This window comes from Nelusetta ayraudi, unplaced genomic scaffold (assembly GCF_046127955.1).
Source record: "Nelusetta ayraudi isolate G7.1 ecotype Tasmania unplaced genomic scaffold, CSIRO-AGI_Nayr_v1 ptg000007l, whole genome shotgun sequence".
Lineage (NCBI taxonomy): Eukaryota > Metazoa > Chordata > Actinopteri > Tetraodontiformes > Monacanthidae > Nelusetta > Nelusetta ayraudi.
In genome coordinates, this window is record NW_027466057.1 from 6,046,754 (window position 1) to 6,070,148 (window position 23,395).

Consider the following 23,395-nt stretch of genomic DNA (forward strand, 5'->3'; position numbering starts at 1 on the left):
ACAATATCAGTTTCTGAAGGAATCACATCTCCTTTCAGAGTTTCTTGTGAATCTGACCTTTATAACTCAGTTACATCTATCCATCACACAGGTTCTTATATGGGTCCTCTTTCTTTAAAAAACAAGAACAAAAACAAAACAAAATTGACCTTCCTTAGATGCCAGGTTTTCCTGAGCAGCTCCAAAACAGACGTGGGCGTCTTCACTGCTGGCGACCTCAATATTTTTCCTCCATCCTTTTCTGATGCTAAAAACAAAAACGCAAGAGCCAACACTTTTAGTAGTGGTTGATAGAGTAGGTGTGCACTTCAAAATCCTGCCTTCATACTTGTCTTTCTCATCATAATGAGCTGTGGAGGTTTCTATGGCAACCCTCCCCACAGGTTACTTTGTAACTCTTACGTTAATGCTTGATGGAACTTCCTTGCACCCTTTCTGCACTGGAGCATCCAGATGGGTGATGGTGGAAAGGTTCTTTTAGAAAATGGATAACTGAAATATGTCCTTCCGTGGGTGCGCATTAAGCCGCCACTGAAGGAAAAGAGACCAACTTCATTTAAACATTATCTAGCCTGGTTTTACCAACTTCTTGTGGAGATCATGTCAATTTAAATTTCATATAACTGTTCACTTTAGTCGATGTAGTTTGTCGGCCTTTGTGTTTTGAATGTTTAATGTCTGGAAATTATCATGGGCGTGTTTTACAATATATAGAAATATTTGGATGAATAAGTCTGTATCTAATCATCTAATTTTGTTTTTGTAGAGCAGCACAGTAAATTTTATTTCTTGTTGCCAATATTTAATATTCAATCAATATTTCAGTGAAGTTCAAGTATCCCAAAAAAACCATGCATCCCGCCACAATTTGTACTATAAGACCTTCCAGCTTTTCCTGGAATACAATATGAACATTTCTAATTCTTCCACTTAAGTATTCATTTCATGCTATATGTTGAAATACCACTGGGACGCTTCAGCTGTAACTGTCACCTTTAAAAAAACGCTTCATTAGGTTTAACTGTAAACTGACAACCATAATAGCACTGTAAAGACCCTTGGGAGTGCTCTTTCCACACTGCCATGTCTTTTGTCTCTGTGTCTCATCATCAACATAGAATGATAGAGATATATTGCCAAAGTTATACAGGGAGCTCTTTCATCATTGCTGCAAAACTGCTTTGACTGATCTCTTCCACCCACTGCAACATAACGGAAAGTTGTTATGACATGTTGTGCTCTACTGGCAAAAATATATATATATTCCTCTGGGTTATTTCATTTCCAGTCCCATGCCTCCATTACATTAATATACAGTGTGTGTGTGTGTGTGTGTGTGTGTGTGTGTGTGTGTGTGTGTGTGTGTGTGTGTGTGTGTGTGTGTGTGTGTGTGTGTGTGTGAAGTGACAGCTAAGAAATCTGAATTCAACAAATAACCATGCATTATACATAACATAATTCTGCAAGGCTGCTGCAGTTAAATATTGTTCTCTTTGCTCATACTGTTTAAATAACACAGTATTTAACAACCAACAATCTGTACATGTGGACTTACGTTTAACTAAAAAAAAAAAAAACACACACAACACAACTGAATTTTGAGCTTTTATTAGAAAACAAAAAGAGCCTGTACATGAAGCATATTATATATTATGGCCATTCTTTATATAATACTATTCAATAAGACTTAAAATAATGCTCTTATTGATACAGCTTTAAATAAATAAGATAAATACGTATAAGATTGAGCCAAACTCGCCCTGCCAATATTTATATTCACAGAATACAGTCCACAGAGCAGGTCAGGGGAGGACGCACAGCTCTTGGTGCGGGTGCGTGCGAGGAACAGGGCTGAGCGTGGCAGACGAAATAATTAACACCCTTTGAAATTTGCAAGATCAGTAAATGTTCACAGTTTCCCCTTCTGCAGTTGGAGCAGTGAAGATCCAGGTGCAGCTCCTGCTCAAAGTTCAAGACAATACTGTTGCTGTCATCCTGATAACAAGTCCATCTGGACCGAGCACCCTGCCTGACCTTCCAGGTGGGCGATGGGAGCTTGAACAAAAAGGTATTCAAGAGAGCTCGGCCACGTTACGCCAGTGGGATGGAGACGGTGCCGTTTGCCCGACTGCGGCTTCGGGTGTTAACGCTGGACTCGGTGAGCTCCTCGCCGTGCTCTTCGGTCTTCTTGTCTGCGATGTTGGCCAGGAAGCGCAGTGTGACCGAGTCCCACTCCTCGGGCAGCAGGAGGAGCAGGAAGCCCAGGCAGATGATGCAGGTGGCTGCAAGACGCACCACGCTGAAGATCACCTCATGTTTCAAAACGTCTATGGCTGTGGTGTGAGAAGAAGGAGGTGACGGGGCGAGGGGGGTAAGTTAAAACTCATTAATTAATCAAATCAATGACAGAAAGTTAGATAAATCACTGCAGCTGAAGGGGATTGGTAAAATAAATGCGGCTTATTATCAGCGTGAGCACTCATCCCCTTGTGTTGGGACAGTGTGTTGTAACCCACTGACCTTCGCACAGTCCATCATGCTTAAAGGAAAAAAAAAACGTGTCTGCGTGCATTTAGTTTTGCATCAGCAACCTGATCCTCCCTGAGTGAGAGAATAGTCACAGAGGCTGTTTAGTCACATTGGTGATTGGCTGCTCAGGACCAAACTGGCAGATTTGCTGCGCTGTCACTCTGCTAAAGTGGCCCTTAATGGTGCTGATCCCTCATGATGCAACCACAGTCAATGTAGCATCTATTCTTATGCCCCCTCTCCTAAAATAATCCATTCATCACCCTTTAGCCTGCAGTCAGGGTCATGGGGTGCCTGGAGCCTCTCCCAGTTTAGAGTGAAGATGGGTTTGCAGCCCAGACTCCTAACTCTCTCTGTGTTGTGTTGTAGTCAGTTGAGTCAGAGGGGGTGCAGTTTGAGTCTGCTACAGCGGTTGACGAGATACACCTGCAGCCTATCTACATTTAAACTATTTTTGCTTTTCTCCGTGCTCCAGAGTGTTCCTCGTGTGCCCCTTAGTAAACTGTGTTCCTGTCTGTGCCTCGTTTAGGTATTGCAGTTTCATTTTTTGCTAGTTTGGGATTTATTTTCCCAGCGAGTTGTGCAGTAAAAATCCTGCAGTGATTTTTAGTTGGACGCTTAAATCCTTAAAATACTTTTTTTCATCCCACCAGCCTGTTGTCTGACTCCTCTCTCTCTTTGTTCCGGGATCCCATTCACTAGCCTTAAAATTGGAGTTGCCAATCACTCTAACGTACGTGCCTCTGGACTGTGGGAGGAAGCCAAAATACCTGGAGAGAACCCTCACACAGGAGCACAGGATAAACAACACAGAGAACTTCACACAGAGAGGCCCTGGGTTGGAATTGAACCCACAAACTCTTTTCTATGAGCCATTAGGATGACCCTCCCACCAACAAAAAGTATAAAAGTAGGTATAAAATATAAGAATGCGTATACATTCAACATGTTGCACATTAAAAATGTATCTTTTTTTGCAGTGCTTTGCAGGAATTTCAAATGACCGTCAGTTGTGTAGCATAATACAGCTTGCTTGCAATATGGGCTATGAGAGAGCTAACCTGCATTGCCTGGCACACTGAGCAGCGTCCCTATGGAGATGAGGATGGGGTATGTTAGCACCACACCCACATGGACCAAGATGTTGAACACTGGAAGAGAGATTTAAGACGCAAATTAGAAAACAATCAAAGGTGTAAACGGTAGCATTTGAAAGATTTGCTGCGACCGTCGTCCTCCTGTGTGCAGTCTCACCCAGCCACAGTCCTGCCAGTCCACACATGTATCCCCAGGGCAGTGATGACAGAGAGCCCCAGTGCTCCACCTTGGTGAAATAGAGAATGAGGGGCACGCAGGAGATGAAGATAAGATTGAAGAACCCCATGGTTGAAAGGAAGTGGGCCACTTCTCCGAGGTTGGCGCTGCCCAGGAACATCTTGAACAAAACCTGAGAGGCGGGAGAGACCCAAGTTTGTTTGAACACAAAAACAAACAGGGTTGACCTGAAATGGCCGTGGCGGCTCTCACCTTGTAGAGAGCCGATGTTGAGGCAGAGCCCACAGCCAGTGCCACGCCCACAAAGGAATCGCCATGGAAACCATCAGCGTAGGCCATCATGACGATGCCTGTGATGGCCATTATGGCAGCTACAATCTGAGAGAGATTCAGTGCCATCAGTGACTCAGTATCAGTGCAAGATTTCTATTTATTTATTTATTTTAATAAAATCTCCATCAAACAGTGCTGCACAACAGACCCGGACACCCATGAAGCGATCCTTGAGAACGATCCAGGACAGGAGAAAGACAAAGGCCTTGTGGCAGCAGTAGAGGGCCGACACGTCTGTGGCGGTCAGCTTCTTCAAGGCCAGGAGGTACAAGTAGTTGGTCAGCGTCCACAGGATTGAGAAGGGCGCCGTCCTCTTCACAAAAAGTTTGAGAGTCATGCCGTCCTCCCCGAAGAGCCTGCTGCACTCCCTGTTCGGAAGAACAAACCGACGGGGACGGGAAGTGACACTGGTACTGACGCTGTCTTTTTTTCCCCCCTCTTGAACCCTCATGTGATTAAAACTTGTTCCACTGAAACAGAGAATAAGGCCCTGTGGGGAGTGCTAGCGTCTCTGCCACAGTAGAATGGTTAATTTGCTGTTGGAAACATAATCTCACCGCGATAGATTCAGGCATAAGCTTCACAATCTGCGCCAGAGCAACATACAGTAAGAGTGTTAATGCTCTGTTATTAAACGGACCGTTGTTTCCGAAGCACCGCTCCACCGGGTACAAATATAATTTCGCTGAGACTTTACCTGAATTTTTGTATGGGGGTCTGCTTCTCCCGTGTGAGAACAACGTGTCCGGAGTAGTAGATGGGGAAAAAGAGGATGTTCCAGTTACTACTGAACCAGGAGATGAAAAAGGGACAGGAGAAGGACTGGAAGGTCAGCTTAACCACCTGAGTGGTACCCACCCAGGAGGAGGAGATGCACAGCACCATCAGCAGACCACCCAGCACCTTCAGAGCCGTGTTGGTAAATGTCTGATAGGAGTGGCTCTCTCTGCTGGTCTCGCTGCCTGGCGTCTCTGCATGAGACTCAGAGCCGTCCTCTCCTGAAGGGGGACAGGCAGAGAAAAAAAGAAAATGAATTTTTTTTTCTTCTTTTTTTAATAGTCCTATGAAGAATAGAGCCCAATAGCCTCAGTTTGAAACACTGAAGATCACTGCCATTGATGTGGAACCAAACCAGCACCAAGAGGGGAATCCTTTATTCCCTTTCCCAGTTTTTTCCCTGTCATCTTTGCAGTTTAAACGACGCCCTTCCTGCATCACACGCCAGTTCAATTGTGCACAGAGGCAGTTTTGTCAACATCTGTTGGCACTGGCCCCTGGAATGAAATGCTCCCTGTACTAATCCAGATTAATTCTCAATTTCGAGCTGCGAATTGTAATCTGGCATGAATTCTTTTGTTGTAAATCTACCAGTAGCGTTTGTCTGTCCATAACATTCTGGTGGTTGTATGTTTGGAGTAGACACAAAGAAAAGACTTCATGTTAAAGGTTCGAGTAAGACCCATCTTATCAAAAACACATTTATTAGACACATAGATCAAAGCTTGCATTGTGCTTCTATTCATGCATGTGGATATCAAATAACTTGATCAGCGTCATCAGCATAAGGTGGCATTGTTAAAATGTGTTTGGTTAGCATGTCATGAATAGCTTCAGTACCCCATGATGCAGCACATACTGTATACCCACCGTAGCCTAGTGTGCACTGACACCCGATGCCTTGACAGCAAGAGTAAAAACAAGCACTTGACATTCACCAAGAAAGTCACATCAACCTTGGCAATTCTTTTTTTTTTTTTTTTTTTTCCGCATTCCTGGTCAGGAAAAATTTAGAGCGTGTAATTAACAACATCTATAATTTTCTAATAGATAGATCATAGATAGATAAACAGACAGAAGACTTTCAACGGCTATACAGTGTGATCAGTTTACAGAAGGGCAGGAATAAAAGATGACATGCCCGGGATGTCTGCTGCCGCCTGTGCGGTCTTTGCATGCTCAGCATGTGAGCTTCGCCATCACGGCTGCAGACACTGTGGCCCTGTGCGCACTGACTTTTTGGCCCAAGCCCATTTCTCATTGTCACCCCTTGGCCCTTGGCACTGAGTAACAGGGAGTAGTGGTTGCAATCTACGCCTCGCGAAACGGGACACCCTTTTTTCGAGAACAAATCCCATCATAAGTGGACTTTACTTCTGCAGACACAGGTGGGTTTTTTTCTAACAGAGATTCAACAGGCTTTCATCAGCTGTTTTGTAGCTTGCATGGGCTGTGGGCATTATTTTATTCTGTAGATGGGTACTGAGACATCTGCAAATAACCGGTAATTTTTTCTGCTGTATCTTTCATCAAAACAAAAAGAAGTAAAAGGCAGAATAGAAATCCCTTGGATAGTTTAGTGTGCTTGAAACATCCTCCTCCACCCTGACACACTACACTTTAGAAGTAATATTTCCCTCCGCACTTCAGCGACTACAGCAAGAGAGTCGTGAGGAAACCTCAGAGGGATCCAAAGAGTACAAGAAAACCCGTGTTGTTTCATGTCATGACAAGAAACTACGTGACTTTGCTGAAATCCACTCCTTCCTCACTTCTCGGATAAAACCATTCCACCTTAACAATGTCGTTCTTCATCCCGGCCTGCAATTCATCACTGATACAGCTTCTTTTCGACAGGATCATCGAGGGATTTCTCCAATTAAGCCCTGTCGCAGCAGGGATTCCTAATCATCCTAATGAGCCTGCTGCTTGCAAACTGGAAAGAGGACTTCTGAGATTCCTGCCAGAGAGGGAAGCTTCTCTCTCTCTTTTATGCTCCTTTTGTTCTTCCCCGTGCCTACTCTCGCCCACCCGGCTGAAACGGTTCACGTTTCGCAGCGCTGACAACCCAACCCGGAGCTCTGAGCGTTGGATGCAGGCGCTTGTGCCCTGAGGTAAGAGCCACTACACACTGATCCGCTGCAAAGGTGCGGCGGTGGTGTTATAACTTTAAACTCCCCGCCCTCACACTGTAAATGCAGCTCTGTAGCATTTTCATAACAGCGTGTCATCGTTGAATTGTTTTTTTCCCCCCTGCTTTGTGCTGAAAAGTTGCGCAGAAGATAGAAAACGGCCAGGGCCAGAGCACACAAATGGAAGTTCTTCCTCATTGTCATCTACATCACTTTAACCACCCTTTAAATATCTGAAGAATTTACAGCTAGGGATTAAATTTAACGACACAGAAGTACATATCGAAGCCAAAAGGTTCAAATCTTACTGCTTCCTACTCTGAATGCTTCACGCGCACGCACTTTGGCTGGGACGGGAAAGTACCAGGGAGTGACACCAGGCCATTACATTAGAGAAATCACGGCCCTGCATCGGCTGCTGGCAGCCGTTAGCGGGGTCCATCCACTCTGCGTGACGCAGTGCTCGGACCACGACCTCACATTTCAATCCATTCAGTGTTTTATACCCGCTACTGACGGTGCACACTGGTGGCATTGATGGATGAGCCACCGCTCAATCCAATATGTAGCACGCGGGCCGACATGTTTGCAGTCTCCAACGGCCCATATAGATTCAAGTGATTTTTTTTGGTTTGTTTTCTGAATTAGGTCAGAAGACGCACCGCGGGGTTGCGACGATGCTGCTCGGTTAGATGAGGAATCTGGGCCAAAACGGCTGAATGGATGGTGCAAGCATCCATTCAGCACAGGACAAAAACAAAACAAAACAAAACTACAAGGAAGTCCTGTTTCAAGCAATGCACTGAATAGCCGATAATTGAACAGCGCAGCCCTTAAAAATAACGTGACTTTCAACACTTTACGGCCCATTTTGTGTGATCGTACACACACGCACACACACACAGAAATACACACAAACATAGCACAGTTTAGAAAAAAAAGTGTCTTCAACCTCCCTGATTCGCTCAGTTTACCTTCAGAGATGGGACAGGTCAGGACCTGAGTGCTGTACGAGCTGAGAGGAGCCACTCGGGCTGAGTGCTTCTTCATCCTCCACTGGGGACACGAGACACTGTCCTTCCCAGGGAAGAGTGTGTGTTTGTTTGTGTGTGCGAATGTGTGCGTGCCCCGGATGCTGCCGCTGCTCACTCAGCAGCTCCTCCTGCTCACTCCGTCCATCCTCAAAGTCCCGACTCGGCGGCTCCCTCCTCACACTTCTGATTGGCCGCCTCCTCCCTTGATTGATCCCTGTCAGCGCTCCCGTCGTCTTCCCGAGCTTCCGCAGTTGCGACTCCGTGTCCGCCGGCGCCTCCCGTCACTCCTGCTCCTTCTTCTACGTTCCACCCCCTCTGTCCTCCAGTCTCGCCGTATGTCTGGACGGTGGCCCGGCTCGGCGGTGAGAGCTCAGTGGGGGGTTGAGCCGGAGTGGAGACTCTACTGTTGCACTGTCATGCCTCTATCCAGCGTTGCCGCTGTCTCCCAGGGAGACTGAGCTTCAAGTGTGTGTGGCATGGTGCAATCACTCCCATCATCTCTCGCCGTCCTCCGCCTCCTCCTTTCTTTCGGTCTCACTCGCTCCCTTCTCCCCACCTCTTCCTTTGCTCGACAAATCAGCAGCTTTGTTTGGAAGGTAACCAAGCAGCCCCCGGCTAATTATGCTGCGTTGGCTGCTGCCCCTTCCTCTTCCCCATCCTCCTCCTCCTCCTCCTGTTTCTGTGCTACCTGAACAAGCTCTCCTCACCCTTAGCTCTCTTTCTATATTCTTGTCCTCTGTCCTTTTCTCTCTTTTTTGCACACGTCTTCAACCACTGTTTGAAACATAAATCTTTATCCTGTCACTTTTATTATTAACCAATTTGGCCCATTGGGGAAAAAAAGAGTTCTGTAACCATTTGCAGAACATCCACTGAAGTTATCAGTGCATCAAATGAACAAAAAAGTAATCCAAGTGCTAAACTGTTGTTTGTTCTTGTTCTAATGCACGCTCAGCTTTTTGAGAAGGTTTAGTTGGTAAGACTGAGTAATACTGTAAAGTCATCAGCAGGAATACAATTAAGCCGATAGTCACACAAGCACTGAAAGAAAAGCAGATTAAAGACACCTGAGACTAATTAGCTAATGCAGGCGACGCTGTGGTTTATTGCTCAACTGTAAATACACTTGGCTGGGTCTTTTTTTGCCATATATTTTACTATAAATATTTAAACCGTCATTATTGATTTTAAAACTTTTGATTAAAAAAAGACAGAGCTTCTCATCTGTAGCCAGGATGGGAATATCCTGGGTTGGGTCATTCAACCTTGGAGTTGTGGTCAGGTGTTTCCATCTCAAGGAAAGCCCTTCATCATCCTATCCCTGACTGTGGTTCATCAGTGTGAACGTTTAATGGACTTTGATATACCATATATCGGTGTCCACGGTGTGCAGTCATACCCACGAGGCCTTGCAGGCTGTAATATAATCTGTGCATAAGGCTTGCAATTCAGTGCTTACGCCCTTACTGGTAGAATCAATAGTAAGAAAAGCACAAACAGTAACGCAACGATCGGAGATAGGGAATAAAAAGTCTGTGTCAACAAGCACTGCAGTAAGTGTCCATTTGTCTACGTTGTTTTCTTAGGAAAGGGAACAAGCTGTATTCCGCAGTCATGGATATCTGTCATTACATCAATATCACCTCGGGCCTCTTCCTTCCTGTTCTTTATCTCTCCACTCTCCAATGCTCATCAGCTAAAGTTCTGGCTCTTCCACTGAGAGCACATCAGATCAGAGTGCTTCTTCTTTGTGCATTCTTTGTCAAGCTGCCAAACACAGCACACTTATCTTTTGGCCATTCATGGAAGATGTGTTGTGGGCCCACGTACGAGGACCAGAGATCTTTGAATGAGGATTTCAAGACCGACAAAAGTGTAGGAGAGAGACTAGTTAGTTCTTTATATTGCAGTGCAAAAGCTTTTCATTGCTGTTGTGAGACTGAGGCCAGATTAAATTGCGGGCATTATTTTGCATGAGGTGCGTGATGCAACCACTTCTGGAACAAATGTGTAAGCAGGGGGTGAGCTATGTGTGTGGATCCCCCAAGACAAGGAGGATTAAACTAAAAGTAGCTTTGCTGATGTGCAGAGCCAACAGCCAGACAGCGAGGGGACAGAAAAAGTCTCCACTCAGCACAGCGCAGGATGCTACTCGCTAGCAGATTACAGAATACTGTACCTGCAAGGGGGATGCTACAGGAAGAGGAGGCTCACTTTGGAATATTACACCGACCACTTACAGTGGAGTGAAGCACATTTCTAATCTGTCCAGGCATCTAAATTGACGTTAATCTTCTTCAGCGTTGCGAGTTAGTTGCTTCGCTTGTAAGATTTGACAAATTTCAAACCACAACAGTAACCTGAAGACAAGATTAATATTATTTTGTGATTGATGACCAGCGTGTGGTAAAACATCTGTGCACAATTCACTTTGGCAGTCTTGTCTAATTTACACTTCTTGTTTTGCCCTACAAAGACCACTTTGTTGCTGTTACTTTCCTAATATGTGAAGGCTACGGTAGAGCAGGAAGACAAAACATGTCAATGTTTTCTAAATGTCGGTATAGTTTGTTGTTGTGTTTAATACTTAGTTGTGAGAGGTCTGGGAGGAAAAGAACGAGCTGAAACAAGTCCAGCAAAGGGCCTAATGAAAACCAAGAGTCATGGCATTATAATGAGTTATTATTAGTATAAAAAGACAAAGGAAATTGCGTGTGTATGACACACTTGCATCATTACAACCTGCATCAAAGCAACATATGACAGCTTCTCACTCTTTACCACCATAGCAACAGCGGGGCTCCTGTGTGCTGACACACTGAGCCGATTCAGGGCCTTTTGTCATTCAGATCAACCCATGGCTCTCCAGTTCATGGTAGATGTCTCTTTTGTTATGGGCCCTCTCTCACCAGGAACTGGGAGAGAGAACAGGGCCCGACAAAATACAGAGGATGAATCTGATCAACTGCTTATTTTAGCTGTGACGAGCAAAGTGCTGACTGTAAGGTATGTTTTACCTCAGTGGGCTACAATGGGTCTCGCCTATGCTAAACAGAAGAAAGATGAGGACACCTGGTGGTGAACGTAACACAGAGCCAGGAAGGGGCACACGCCTAACATCTGTCTTCATCTTGTCAAAGTAAATGGAGCACTGACAGAAACCCCATTTGGAGAAAGCGTGGTTGAAATAACTAATAGGGTGCCATATTTATACTAAATATATCTAAATATATGAGTTTTAAATGTAGACATGTTTTCACTGTGCTGTCATTATGGAAATTATTAAAATACTGCTTTTTTTTTTTTTTTATGTATGTTGAGAATGTACCACAGCTATAACACTACAGTACTACTCCAGGAAATAGTTCAGAAACTATATGGAAAATCTTTGCTTTGTGCAAATTAAAAACTAGTTCATGTCTTAGCATGAGTTAATCCATAGGGTATAGGCACACTAAAATAAAGTCTTAAAGGGCCCATATCATTCCTATTTTTAAAATGGTAATTTCAGATTTGTATTATTGAGACCAGACCTCCAGTGGAACAACCTTGCTTGAGTAATTATCACACAATCTATACTTCTATAGCATATTCCCCACCCCCCTACAATCTCCTGTAAAAACACTTGGTTTTCAGTCCCTCTTTGTTTTTCTACAAGATAAAGATAGATATCGCTAGAGAAAATAAAATGGTAAAGTGATTTATCCATAACCTGGGACTTTCTAATTCATTCTTTCCACTGGAGGCACAAAATCATTATCATACAGCCAGGCAACGCATCTTTAATTCCTGTCATCACTGATGACTTTTAGGTGGCTTCAGCGATGCTAGGATTTATAAAGACATAAATGATAAATACCTCTAAATATGTGTACATCAAACAAAACAAACCCAAAACATCCAAATGAGGAGGGCTGCACACAGTGTCAGTTTGGCCGATTTCAGTTTTTCTACATTTTTCTGATTTGAGGATTATTTTGCCTTAAACAGAAAGAGGGAATGTCTCATTAACAAAAGAGGATCTTTGAAAGATACTATAAAAATGGCAGAAGCATTTAATACACAGTAATTACCAAACGCGTGCGTGTGTGGGATGGGGTGTGGAGCCGGGGGAGCAGTTCATGTTGTTCCATTGAGCTGCCACAGGGTGACGCTGTTAGGCTGCTGGCAATACCAGTGCTGTGCAGGGCAAGATGGAAAGGGCCATTCTGAGCACCGTGACACACTCTGCACTTCTGTTATGCAACATTACTCTGCATGGCAGGAAATTTCACACAAGGAAACATATTCCACCACGGTGCAAAGCGGCTGGCGGAAATACTCAGTCGCAGTCGCCTGACGCAGAGTAATAAAACATATTTGACCATTGCCGCATTGGTATGAAAATGGATTAGCACTTATGTAACCCCCGTGGAAAACACTGCACTCATTACCTGCCGGCCGTTTCTACTCGTTCCCCAAGAGCGTGTGAGAGTAACAGCGCTCCAGGAGTCGCTCAGGCAAAACTCATATCCCATTCGACGGCAGGGGTGGTTAAAAATAGCACCGAGAGAGCAGGCATGGGAACGGGACGGTCCAAAATAAGCACACGCATGTACAGAATGTTTGCGTCAGTGTCTGAGTAGGAGAGTGAAAGATTTCCCTGTTGGCCACACTGGTCAGAGATGGGTGAAAAGAGCAGGGAAAGGAGATACACCAAATGCTGCAAGTGTGAAGTGAGCCAATCTTACTTGCAGATTTCCAACTACTGAGCAACAAAACATCTAAAAACATGAGGCTTTCTAATGCATGCTTGTGTAGTTTTTTTTCATCCTTCCTTCTTACATTTGCTCCGAGTACCTGCGTGTGAACGCCGCAGGAACTGCATAAAGCAGGACTGCCACAACAACTACCCATCATCTCCCTCTGCACCGTACCTGTTAACTCAGCCGGGAGCGTGAGAGCATAACACGCTTTCCTAAGTTATTTTAAACAGGGCCGGCCAACTCGGTTATTTCCTGGACATGCTGAGTAGGCATTCACAGCGCGCACAATTGTTCTTATTTACCTGCGGAAGCCGAGCCGAAGCGCTATTATGTTCTGTTTGTTTCTCCCTGAAAAGTTCCATTTCAAAACTGTCGCACCGCCGCTATTTTTTCCAGAGTGATGCAAAAGAAAGCACAGACATATTATATCATCCCCCTTTGTTTTGTATGTAATGCATCCCTGTCACCAAATGTAGTGCACCATCCCCCTTAGAGGCATCCTCTAATTCAACACAGATGGCAAGTGGCAAAATTAAACTGGCGACAGAATTTTCCTAAATATATCATCACCCCGCAGGCTTGGCAGGGCGAGCCTTCTGTTCTCTTTAAAATCTCCTTTGTCTTACATGATGCCCAACAAATTAGAAGACTTGTTGTTTTTATTTGTTTGATTAATTAATTATTATTTTTTTTTATCTTAGAGTCCACAAACATGAAAACAAATCAAATCAAAACAGTGGCGCGCTGCGCATTTACATTTTCCCTAGAAGAGACGTGCGGGACGGGGGCACACATGAACACTTCACTCTCAATTCTCCACAGTGACAGCACCAGCGACTGCATGATTAATAGTTGCACATGCAGGGAACTGGGTGACAAGTACGCTGCCCTGAGGAATACCTTCTGTTGACTCTGGCGCGCGCCCGCAAAAAAAAAAAAAGAAAAAATCAGTTGATGGATAGATGGAAAAACACAGGGCTGCAGATGGCATATTTTATTAAAGACATGGCAAAATGTCTCTCAAATCCAATAACCCCTCCAGCTCGCAGTCACACCGGCCTATTTAGGCTCGTAACGGATGCCACTACAATCCACACCTGCTCCTCACACCTCCGTCTGCATCTCACAGGAGAAACACCAGCTCGCTTTCCCTCTTTCTCTGCGGGCCACGCAAGGACAAAGCAAGACGTCTGATTCTGAAATAGTTGAAGGCCACCGAGCAAAACTAAAATAAGGGAACAAAACCTGACAGAAAAAAAGTGTCATGATTTGTCAAGGTCTTATATAAACAGAGCCGGCAGTTGACGTGCAGTGTTTGAACTGAGATGTTTGGTTTTTCATTTTCTAGTCATATTAAAGAAGCTCAGACAGAGCTCCGAATATTTTTTCTGTCACAATCCTTCCCTTGATGTCATTTCTTTTCTTTTTTTTTTTTTAAAAATGGTCATTTAATGGCGCCTCAGTGGACCAGTATTAGGCACTCTGAGGACCGTTAATGAGCCGCAGCCATGTCTTGGACAGTGGTTGTTTTACAGAAGGCAGCAGGCTGGGATATGCGAGGGGGTGCTGCTTTTGGTTTTAAATATGAGAAATAAGCCAAAATTGAAAATGAGTTTATGTCTGTTGTTCAATAATAATCATAGTTTTCCAGAAAGCTCCAAACACAGTATATACAGGTTGCGTTAAAACCTGCTCACCAACTGATTTTAGGAGGTGGACTCGGCCTCTTCTTTTTTTTTTCTTGTGTTTTGTGTTGCCGTTGGTGTCACCAACATGAGCGACAAAATGTGCAAATATCTTTCAGGATTTTACCAGTTCCCTTATTATGTATGGAAGTTGTTGCTGTTGAGTACAAAAAGGCGACACAGCGTTAGAGATTTTCATTTGCCTCATTGAGTCAAACATCTTTTCCCATTATCACACAGTCGCTCGTTTTTATGTGGCTCCTGAACACAATAAGCTTTCCACTTCATGCAGCTGACACTTGTGGCATATGCAAATTCTACGGTTTAGATTTTCAATCTAAAACGCCTGATTGCTCCTCATCTGTTGCCGGCAATAAACAGGAGCTACGTCATGAGGGACAATCTCTTTTCTAACTGAGGTGCTTTCATCTCATCCAAAAGAACCCAATCTGGAGGCGCAGCGGGCCGAACCAGGCCCATATGTGTGCATCTGCGCATTTTCTTTGAAAGTGAATGTACGGCTCAACTCAGAGAAACGCAACGTGTCACAGAGTTAAAGGGCGGAGTGGCAGGTTTGAGAAGGAATGTCACAACATTAGCTGCAGCGCTCTGTTCCGGACGTGTAACCCTAAATTGGACTTTTATGTAACAGCCGGAGGGAGACATTAGGGAGATTGCGTGATCAGTCTTCCTCATTTGGGTATGATTGCGCCACCAACATAAGAGGCTTGCACAGTCAGTCAGTGGCCATACAACACGTCTGCAGGGCCGTTCAGGAAATGTGCCAGTGTGTCTCAACCTGCAGCGACCACTGTGTGCGCCAACACAATGAAAAACAGGCCATTGTGGAAGAAAGGAGGTAAGATCCTGCGACTCCTGCTGCGGACCTGGTGAAATCCGTATCTGCACACGTTCCCTCATTACCATAAATCCATTTGTAGAATCACTAGCTGGCCGTGCACGGAGCATTGCAGTGGCTGTTCTCTGTCCCCGATACATTCCCACTGGCACCATCAAAAAAACTAAACTAAAAAGAGTTTGAAGGCGGAGACTTTCCTTTTTTGTTCTTTCTTTCTTTAAAAAAAAAAAAAAAAAAAAAAAAAAAAAGATCCACTGAATTTATAGTGCAACATCCTCTCCCTCCTCCAAACCTCAGCCATTGTCTCTGTGTCAGCAGGAATCAGAGTGTACCTCCAGCGAGCAAAACCAAACAGACAAAATGAAAATTATGGGGGAGTCTGTTTGGAATCTCTGCTGCATCACGCCAGGGGAATGTTGCCGGCAATATCTGCATGTCTTGGAGGCAGAGTTGCTGTATTAGCCATCTGGGAAATATTGTGGTTGGACATTAACACGGTTGCCTGGAGTGGCATTTCACCAACCTGGGTGTTTGCAACTCTGCGTGATTAACTTTGAATTATGGGGAATTTTAAGACGCCTGCATTATTTGTGCATTACACTCTGCAATTACACAGCTGACCAATGTTAGATTCCTCTCGCTCTCTCTCCCCTTGTCTTCCCCCCTCTTCTCCTTGAGATGGATGGGACGGCTCAGCACCCTGCTTCCCCAGCCGGTTCTGACTGTGACTGACATCGTGCTGCTCTAAAATAACTCCAATTAAGACGCAATTACCCTCTGCTGCAATAATGGATTCTGGCACCAATTCATTTGAAATATATGTGGAAAGTAATTTGCAGGGACAGACGGTTCCACCTTCCCTCCCCTCACCCACACAGTACCTTGCACTGATTTACATGCACGGGCTCCTTTGTGCGAGTACAAAATCAACTTGGCAGATTAGTTTCGACGAGTCATTTTATTTGTCATCGTTCTCATTAATTATTTTTCGCATCGCACGTGTCGCACTCAATAATCGCCCGACCTTATTTTCGAGACTTTGTTTTACGTTGTTTTTATTTACTCACTTCTGTGACTTGAATAACCCGGGTTGTAGCCGTAGTAGCCGGTGATCCTCAGGATGCGGTCCTCTATATCGTGCACCCCGTTGGCCGTCACTTTGGGGCTACTGTCCACGAACGCACCACCGCCGCAGCCGTCACCGGTCGGCGACGTCTTGCCAGGCAAGTGCATCTTCTTCAGGGACTCCGGCCGACTGCCGGACTGCTCTTCGCTCTCCAGGACGCCGTCGTGGCTAATCATGGTAAATAGGTCCGAGTTGAGCAGAGGTGCGCTGGGTGCGGAGGTGCGCTCCGATCACCGTGCGTGAAACCGCCGGGGCTGCATCGACAATGAGCAACAAGAGGACGACATCCAAGCCTCAACACTCACATTCCTTCAGTGATGCTCCCGGACGCAGAGCAAGGTTACCAAACTCTTGGAGCTTGCGGAGATGAGACGCTAGGGGGCGTGTCATCACCGCCACATTCAAATGCAATTAATGGAACGAGGAGGAGGAGGAGGAGAGACTCGGCGCAGCAGCGAGGAGCAGAGGACCCAGCATTTACAAACACGGCAGGACACATCAGTTTAGCTTCAATACAATGGGTGTTCCTTGTGTTTTCATTCTACCTCAGTGTTAGTCAGCAGACACACCTGGGTGACACATAAAGTATATGAGAGAGTAATGGCAATGTTTTCTGTAAGAAGTTTTGCTTATGTTTATGATTTGAGCATGTCGTGCTGATTTTGTTTGATATATATTTTATCTGTTAATACGCAAAATCAATGTGTAATGTGGGGAAAGATATTTGCTTTGGTTGTGGAGATATACTGCTTTTGTGATTGGTTGAGAGCTGTTGGAAAACCTGGCGGAAGGAGAGGGTGAAGGAGAGAATAAAAAGCGAAGAAGAAGAAGAAGAAGAAGAAGAAGAAGAAGAAGAAGAAGAGTAGAAGCAAGTCGAAAAGCTTAGAGACAATCTTCGCAAAAATATCATTTTTAAAGTCCGGAACTGAGACCCGAAGTTTATTAAGGTTTAATGGGGCAGGAAGACATTACTGGCTCCCAGTCAGTGTGGAGGGCTTTGCCTAGGCCAGTGGTTCTCAAACTTTCTCTGTCACGCCCCACCTTGGAGGAAGAACATTTTTCATCATTCCCGGGACAGGTGGTGAAAAAAGAGAACAATTCTGGGAAAAACGGGACGGGTGGCAACCCTATCTATCAGCGCTTGAAAACTGTTCATTGTCCTCCGGAACAAGCTAGCTAGTACCCGTTTGTCGCGAGCACAGCACGGCACACGGCTGAACTAGGAGGCGGCAAAAACGACTTTCCAAACCCATGAGTCGTGCCGTGCTTGCGTGCAGCGACCGAAGAAGGACGCCGTTGGAGGACTGTGGGTGCTGGGGGCTGGAGAAGAAAGTTTGTAACGTACCCGCAAGTTTGGCTACCTAGCCAGTTAGCAAAGATGGCCGCCCACCGAAAGTCCACCGGCAGCGAGCGGCGAGGTGCCAATCAACTGCGGGGAGCTACGTGGGATATCTAATTAAGGTACTGCTGCGATATTTGGGCTCCCAGGACGTAATGAAAAGGGCCACGTCGTACCCGGAATGGGGGCTCATATCATTTTATTTATTTTGACTATACAGTATTTTGACTGCCTAACTGAAATCAAATTCTGGTTTTCATCTAACTTTCTAAGACAAAACAGTGACAAAACAGAGGTTCTTCTCTCTCTTACAAATCTCCACTATTCAAAACTGACAGCTTCCCTCTGATCATTGACAACTGCACTTTTTCCTCTTTCCCTCAGCTCAAGAGTCTGTGTGTCATCCTCGATAATACACTGTCTTTTCTATCCCATATAAATAAAGTCACTCGGCCTCCTTATTTCCACCTGAACAATATCAAAAAGGTAATGGAAAAAAAAAGAAAGAACCCAGGAGTGTTGACCTCAACAGATCAGGGGACAGATTATATGCTATGTTGTGTGGTGCAGAAGAAGGCTGCGTCTCACAACATATTGAATGATTTGAGTTACACTAACTCTAATCTAGCTACACAAGACGTCCTCGTTTAGCTTTCATTTTAGAGAAACAGAATCACACACTTATTTATATGAAGGCAAACTTCCAGATCTCATGAGAAACAACATCGCCATCACTGTCTATTAATGATATTTTTTATTTCTGAAACTGGTTTTCTGATCAAAATCAAAGCTTTTGGTCCTCAGAAAATCAGCTAAAGGTTAATTTGCCAAAAATGAACAGGCTCATTTTAGGACTTGCAGAAGGGAGTAGATGATTAGAAAATAAAGCTTTTCACTTAACCCTGCAGACCAAAAAATAATGAATTTGAAATGAATTTATTTTTGGCCCGGGGTTGCCTATTTGCGGTTGACTGTTTCTTTGTGTTGTCTGTCCTTTCCTTTGTCAGCTCACAAGTGCACAAAAGAGACTTTCAGATGTTGCCTGGATTTGTCTCAGACTTCTCCAACTTTCCCCTGTGTGATCTTCAACTCCTGAAAGTGTGGACCATTATTTCACTTTATTTTTCAGCACTTTTACCATTTTCCTCTAGGTAATACCTAACAGCTCTAAGATCACACTGTAAAATTATTTTATGCCTTATTAAAAGTTTATTCTGACTTGAATTTTTTCTCTTAGGTGAAACAATCTCTTTTCCTCCTTTTTTTTTTTTTTTTTAACTTGGCTGCAGGTTCTCAGTCTGGAGGCTGCATCGCCCTTGTTTGTAGATCCTGTGCAAAGAGTGGGGAGGAACAAAAAAGAAAAAAACAGGCTTCAAATCCAATAACTCAAGATGCAGTATTTCAGTGTCTGTGCGATACGCCTCCTTCCAAGTCCTCCTCTCTCTGTGTGAAATCGATTCCCAGCGCGTGGAGAATTTGTGCCCCTGTTGGCATTGTTGTGCAGACACATGCTGCGGTTTACGATGCCCTTGGAAGCCAGAAGAGCTTCCTCCCCCTCTCTTACTTACTGAACCAATCTCCACCCCGTGTTCTTTTGTTTCCAGTTTGTTTGTGCTCCAAAACACTTATCTCGCACATTCAGTCCAGCCATGGCTTTGTGGCTTCCACAATGAAATGCCCAGAAAGTTTCTCCACATCGTATGGGAATTGTTCTTATTACTATTGGCCACTTTCTGACAAGTCTGTGCAGCCGAGGTCCAACAAAAGTTTTTCTTGAGTCACCTACTTTTTGTTGTTTCTCTTTCCTGTGAATTTTCTATGCCACGAATGAGCAAGAAGATTACATGCATTGGTTGCTTCCTTTCATGTCCAAGGTGTTCGTCCAAGTTATTCTTTTTATCAGCTGCTACTGAATTGAAGAGGAATTCAGCTCAAAAGAGAAATTGCTCTCTGACAGCGGTGGTCTCATTAAAAGCGTGTGTAGATCTAACCCACAGTTAGAAAAATACTGCTTGTGCAGTAGCGGTTGCGGTGTAAGTACCAGCTTTTTATAATGCGCGGTACACGTCTGCTGTACTGTAGTGCATGAAAAGTGTCATCGTTATTAAGTGATCTAACATCCTCCAACACTCGGTGAAATGTCTCGGAGGCAGCGATGAAAGGAAGTTTCTTGTATCCTCTTCAATATTGTCTCTAATTGCCCCCCAGCCTCTGCGATGGAATGAGGCTGACTTCAATAACAGACAACATGATTAGCATTCAGAGCTTCCCCTGGCGCAAATCACTCCCCTCACTCTGTCTGCTCCAACCTCTTCACTTTCAGGAACACAGTGCCAGCCTCCAGTCACCATCAGATCCTCACAACCCTAATTATTTGTTTTACGTTGTGTTTTCATCTCGTATTTTCGTACTGACAAGATGCAGCTTCTGTGCAGACCCGTGCAAAAGATACATTTTTTTTCAAGACAGATTTGTCTGTGTTTTGCTTGTTTTGCTTTTTCCTCTGTGTGAGTCGCAAGCACTCCACCAGAAAACATAATCCGTGGTCTCGGAGAGATAAAAGGACACATTGAGGATACAATATGTCCCATGTGACTGTATCCCAGGCCAAGCCCAGTGCAGCAGCGCTCCCAGCAGAGGCTCAGCAAGTCACCTTAGAGATCAGTGACCGACTCCCCGGCCACACGCTGTATAAATATTCAATGCGCACTAAAGATAAACCTGACACGTGCAGCGGGGGGGGGGGGGGGGGGGGGAGGCTCGTCGGGCAGGAGAAGGAGTTGTCATGCAGTTGAATATAGCGCGCAAACAACTGTGGCTGCGTGCTGCGTTGGGCCTAGAAAGGTCATGTTTGAAAGACTGGTAAATATTTGATAATTTTGATTGCAGTGTCTCTGCCGTAATGTGTTGATTAAAATAGAAAAGGAGGTGAAAAAGACGATGGCGACGTCCCTAGAGATGCACCATCCCACTGCGGCACGTTTGTGTTTATCATCACACTTAAACACAGAATGTCCCATCATATGTGAAACGTAGACAAGAAAGTTGTCTTCCTGCAGCAGATTCTTCTGTCAACCAACACTCCACTTTCTCTCTTTCCTCTATTGCGGCTGCACACCAGATAAAATATCGTAATGTCCTTTGAAGCTGCGCGTGACCTTTCTTTGTTGCCTCTGTGCAAAATATAAACAGTCACCTGCTTATGAAGCCTCGCAAGCCGCGTTTTTAGGATTTCCTCTTCCTCTGGGTTCGACCCCGAACGTCGCCCTCCAGAGGTAATTGGCGAACAAGTTCCCCTGCTCCCTTTTAAAAGATGCCAGTCGGCATATAAATAAAATATACAATGACCAGACTATTTTTTAAAAATAGACGACCCACAGATCACTGCCTGCCGTCTTTATTGTGGAAATGTTCTCAGGGAAAATTCAACACTGTGCATCAACACACACATTCGACATCAACCTTTTAAAAGCAGTTGTTTTTCCGAAGGTCAACATCCCTACTTGTTAGTTATCCATTTTTACAGTGTGCACACATGATTTAAAGTCGCCTACGTGGGGAGACTAAAAGTACGTCACGGAAACCATCAGCAGAATGTCCGTAGCATGTAGTTCATGAATGAGGGGGCACTTACCCTTTGACCTGGTGCTTTGTAGTGAAAAAATAATCAATATATCAACATATTTGAGTGATTTAGTTTCATCACAGGAAGAACATCGAGCTAAAAGGAAGAAATCTTCTAAACGTTGCAGTTTTTCCACTCTTGGTTCTTTATGGCCTTAAAATCCATCTTTGTGTCTTTTGACTGAAATATTCTTGTGTATGTAGAGTGACAGACCAATATGCCTGGTAATTAGATGGAGATAAAACACAGCATCAGTGTGGTCTCACGGGCGTGAGCCCCTCGAGATGCATGAAAAATTGCTCTGTTCAAAATCATGATGAAAGAACAGTAAACCGAGAAAGAGGCTTAAGTATCTAAACAAGTCCGGGTTAGATTGAGCCAATTATTGAGTCATTATCACGATTAAAGCAAAACCAAGCTTCATAAGCAAGTCCAACATAGAAATATTTAATTTTTGATTACTATTGATGATACTATTCTTAATACTATATAAATATTGTAATTTCAGATTATTTTTAATTTGCAGATTCGGAAGCAGCACTTTTTTAGATCAACTTGAAACTGCATATGTAGCCTTCTGTTTACAGCCTTTCTGAAAAAAGAGTTCAGTTTTAGCTTGGTGATAAAACTGGGGGTTGTTGAGCCTTCCACACGTTCATGAAGGGCACGATAAGATGGCGACAATGAGACAGAACCTCAGCGGGCAGGTGTTGTCACTAACCTGGTAGAGGTATCAGAGAATATGTGCATCCTTATTTCAGGATGCATATACGCATATTGCTTAAAAACATTGACGGAGTGAATTTTACATGACATGGAACTGTACCATGTTATCGGAACAGCATCCAAATGAGCTGCAAAGCCACAGCAGCCACTCTTAGGTTCCTGTGCCATTTGATCTGAACAGAGGCTGTTAATGTGGGCAAGGTTTAACCCAATAACACCTGCTGTGCTCGCTGGTGGAGATTTATACCGCATTCACAGCTTTTCTGCATTCCACATCCCTCCTCACTGCTGTCAGGATGATGGATTGAACCATTTGTGTGCGGAGGGGGCGAGGAGCAGAGCCTGGACAGTCGCAGCAAGCTTTTAGTTTGATTGTCAGCTGTGTTTATTAGAATTAGGCGAGGGCACATTTCCCGTCGCACCGTCCCCCTTCTAATTTCAGATTGTTTACTGCCACAAATATCGTTAATAGACCCTGCAGATTGATGTAGATTACATCTGTAGATGATGATACAGAGATAACAACACTGCAGGGAGGATTTTCTACAATTTGTATCAATACAAACTAATTTTCGACATAAGGGAGATATTTCTGGAAGCTGCTGTCTGTTACAATCAACCAAATGTCAGTTCACAAACAGCGTGGTGCTGGTGTGTGATTAAAACAGGGCACCAATTAAAACTTCAGCCAGTCAGTCAAGATCACAATGCATCAAACTATATGTTCTGTATAAGAATATTCACACAAATTTGCTAAATGTGAAAATACTTAAAATGCTTGTGAGTGGAGACGCCAACCAGGAACCTTTACTCCTGCACATGTGTGATTCAGGTCAGGTTCTCCCTCCTGCAGCGCAGCATCAGCTCCATTACAGCTGATTCCGAGCCACGGGGCCTCACTCCTCTGCTCCACAGGCGGATTAATGGCCCCCCCTGAATCCTCAGACTAGACCCCCCCCACTCCCACAGCTCATTAAGTAGGCCTACGATCTAATACAGGAGGGCTTCTGATTGTCGCAGCCAAAACTTGAACTCAGGCAGCCCACTGACACAGGAATTCAAGGTTGAAATGGGTATTGAGTATGAGATCTATAAAGGGATATGGAATTTCTCCGCAGAGTCCTCTGTGTCCACCACTGTCATTTGTCCTTTAATGAGGAAGACTAAGGGAGCCTGCCAATAATCTAGTGCATTTGTCTCCAGCGGCCGG

The 23,395-nt window shown here is 44.5% G+C and overlaps 1 protein-coding gene across 4 annotated transcripts; it reads right to left on the reverse strand.

The window, feature by feature from the left end:
- Positions 1 to 1,592: 1,592 nt before the first annotated feature.
- slc35f4 (solute carrier family 35 member F4) lies at positions 1,593 to 16,840 on the reverse strand. 4 transcript variants are annotated; one of them, XM_076018168.1, is made up of 8 exons: positions 16,437 to 16,840; positions 4,996 to 5,135; positions 4,835 to 4,857; positions 4,286 to 4,505; positions 4,057 to 4,182; positions 3,784 to 3,976; positions 3,591 to 3,680; positions 1,593 to 2,333 (listed from the first exon to the last, which is right to left on the reverse strand). In XM_076018168.1, the coding sequence occupies exons 1-8, from the start codon at positions 16,669 to 16,671 to the stop codon at positions 2,092 to 2,094; spliced, it is 1,269 nt and encodes a 422-aa protein (XP_075874283.1). In that variant the 5' UTR covers positions 16,672 to 16,840; the 3' UTR covers positions 1,593 to 2,091. The 4 variants fall into 4 exon arrangements, with proteins under 4 accessions (XP_075874283.1, XP_075874284.1, XP_075874282.1 ...); XM_076018169.1 differs by having other exon boundaries at positions 4,835 to 4,854; positions 16,437 to 16,839; XM_076018167.1 differs by having other exon boundaries at positions 4,835 to 5,135.
- Between the last annotated feature and the right edge of the window lie 6,555 nt (positions 16,841 to 23,395).

Coding starts and splice junctions, on each gene's coding strand:
- slc35f4 (XM_076018167.1), bottom strand. CDS start 16,671: ATGATTAGCCACGACGGCGTCCTGGAGAGCGAAGAGCAGTCCGGCAGT. Junction 3,977..4,056: donor CAACATCGGCTCTCTACAAG/GTGAGAGCCGCC, acceptor CCCGCCTCTCAG/GTTTTGTTCAAGATGTTCCT. Junction 2,334..3,590: donor CAGTGTGCCAGGCAATGCAG/GTTAGCTCTCTC, acceptor CTCACACCACAG/CCATAGACGTTTTGAAACAT.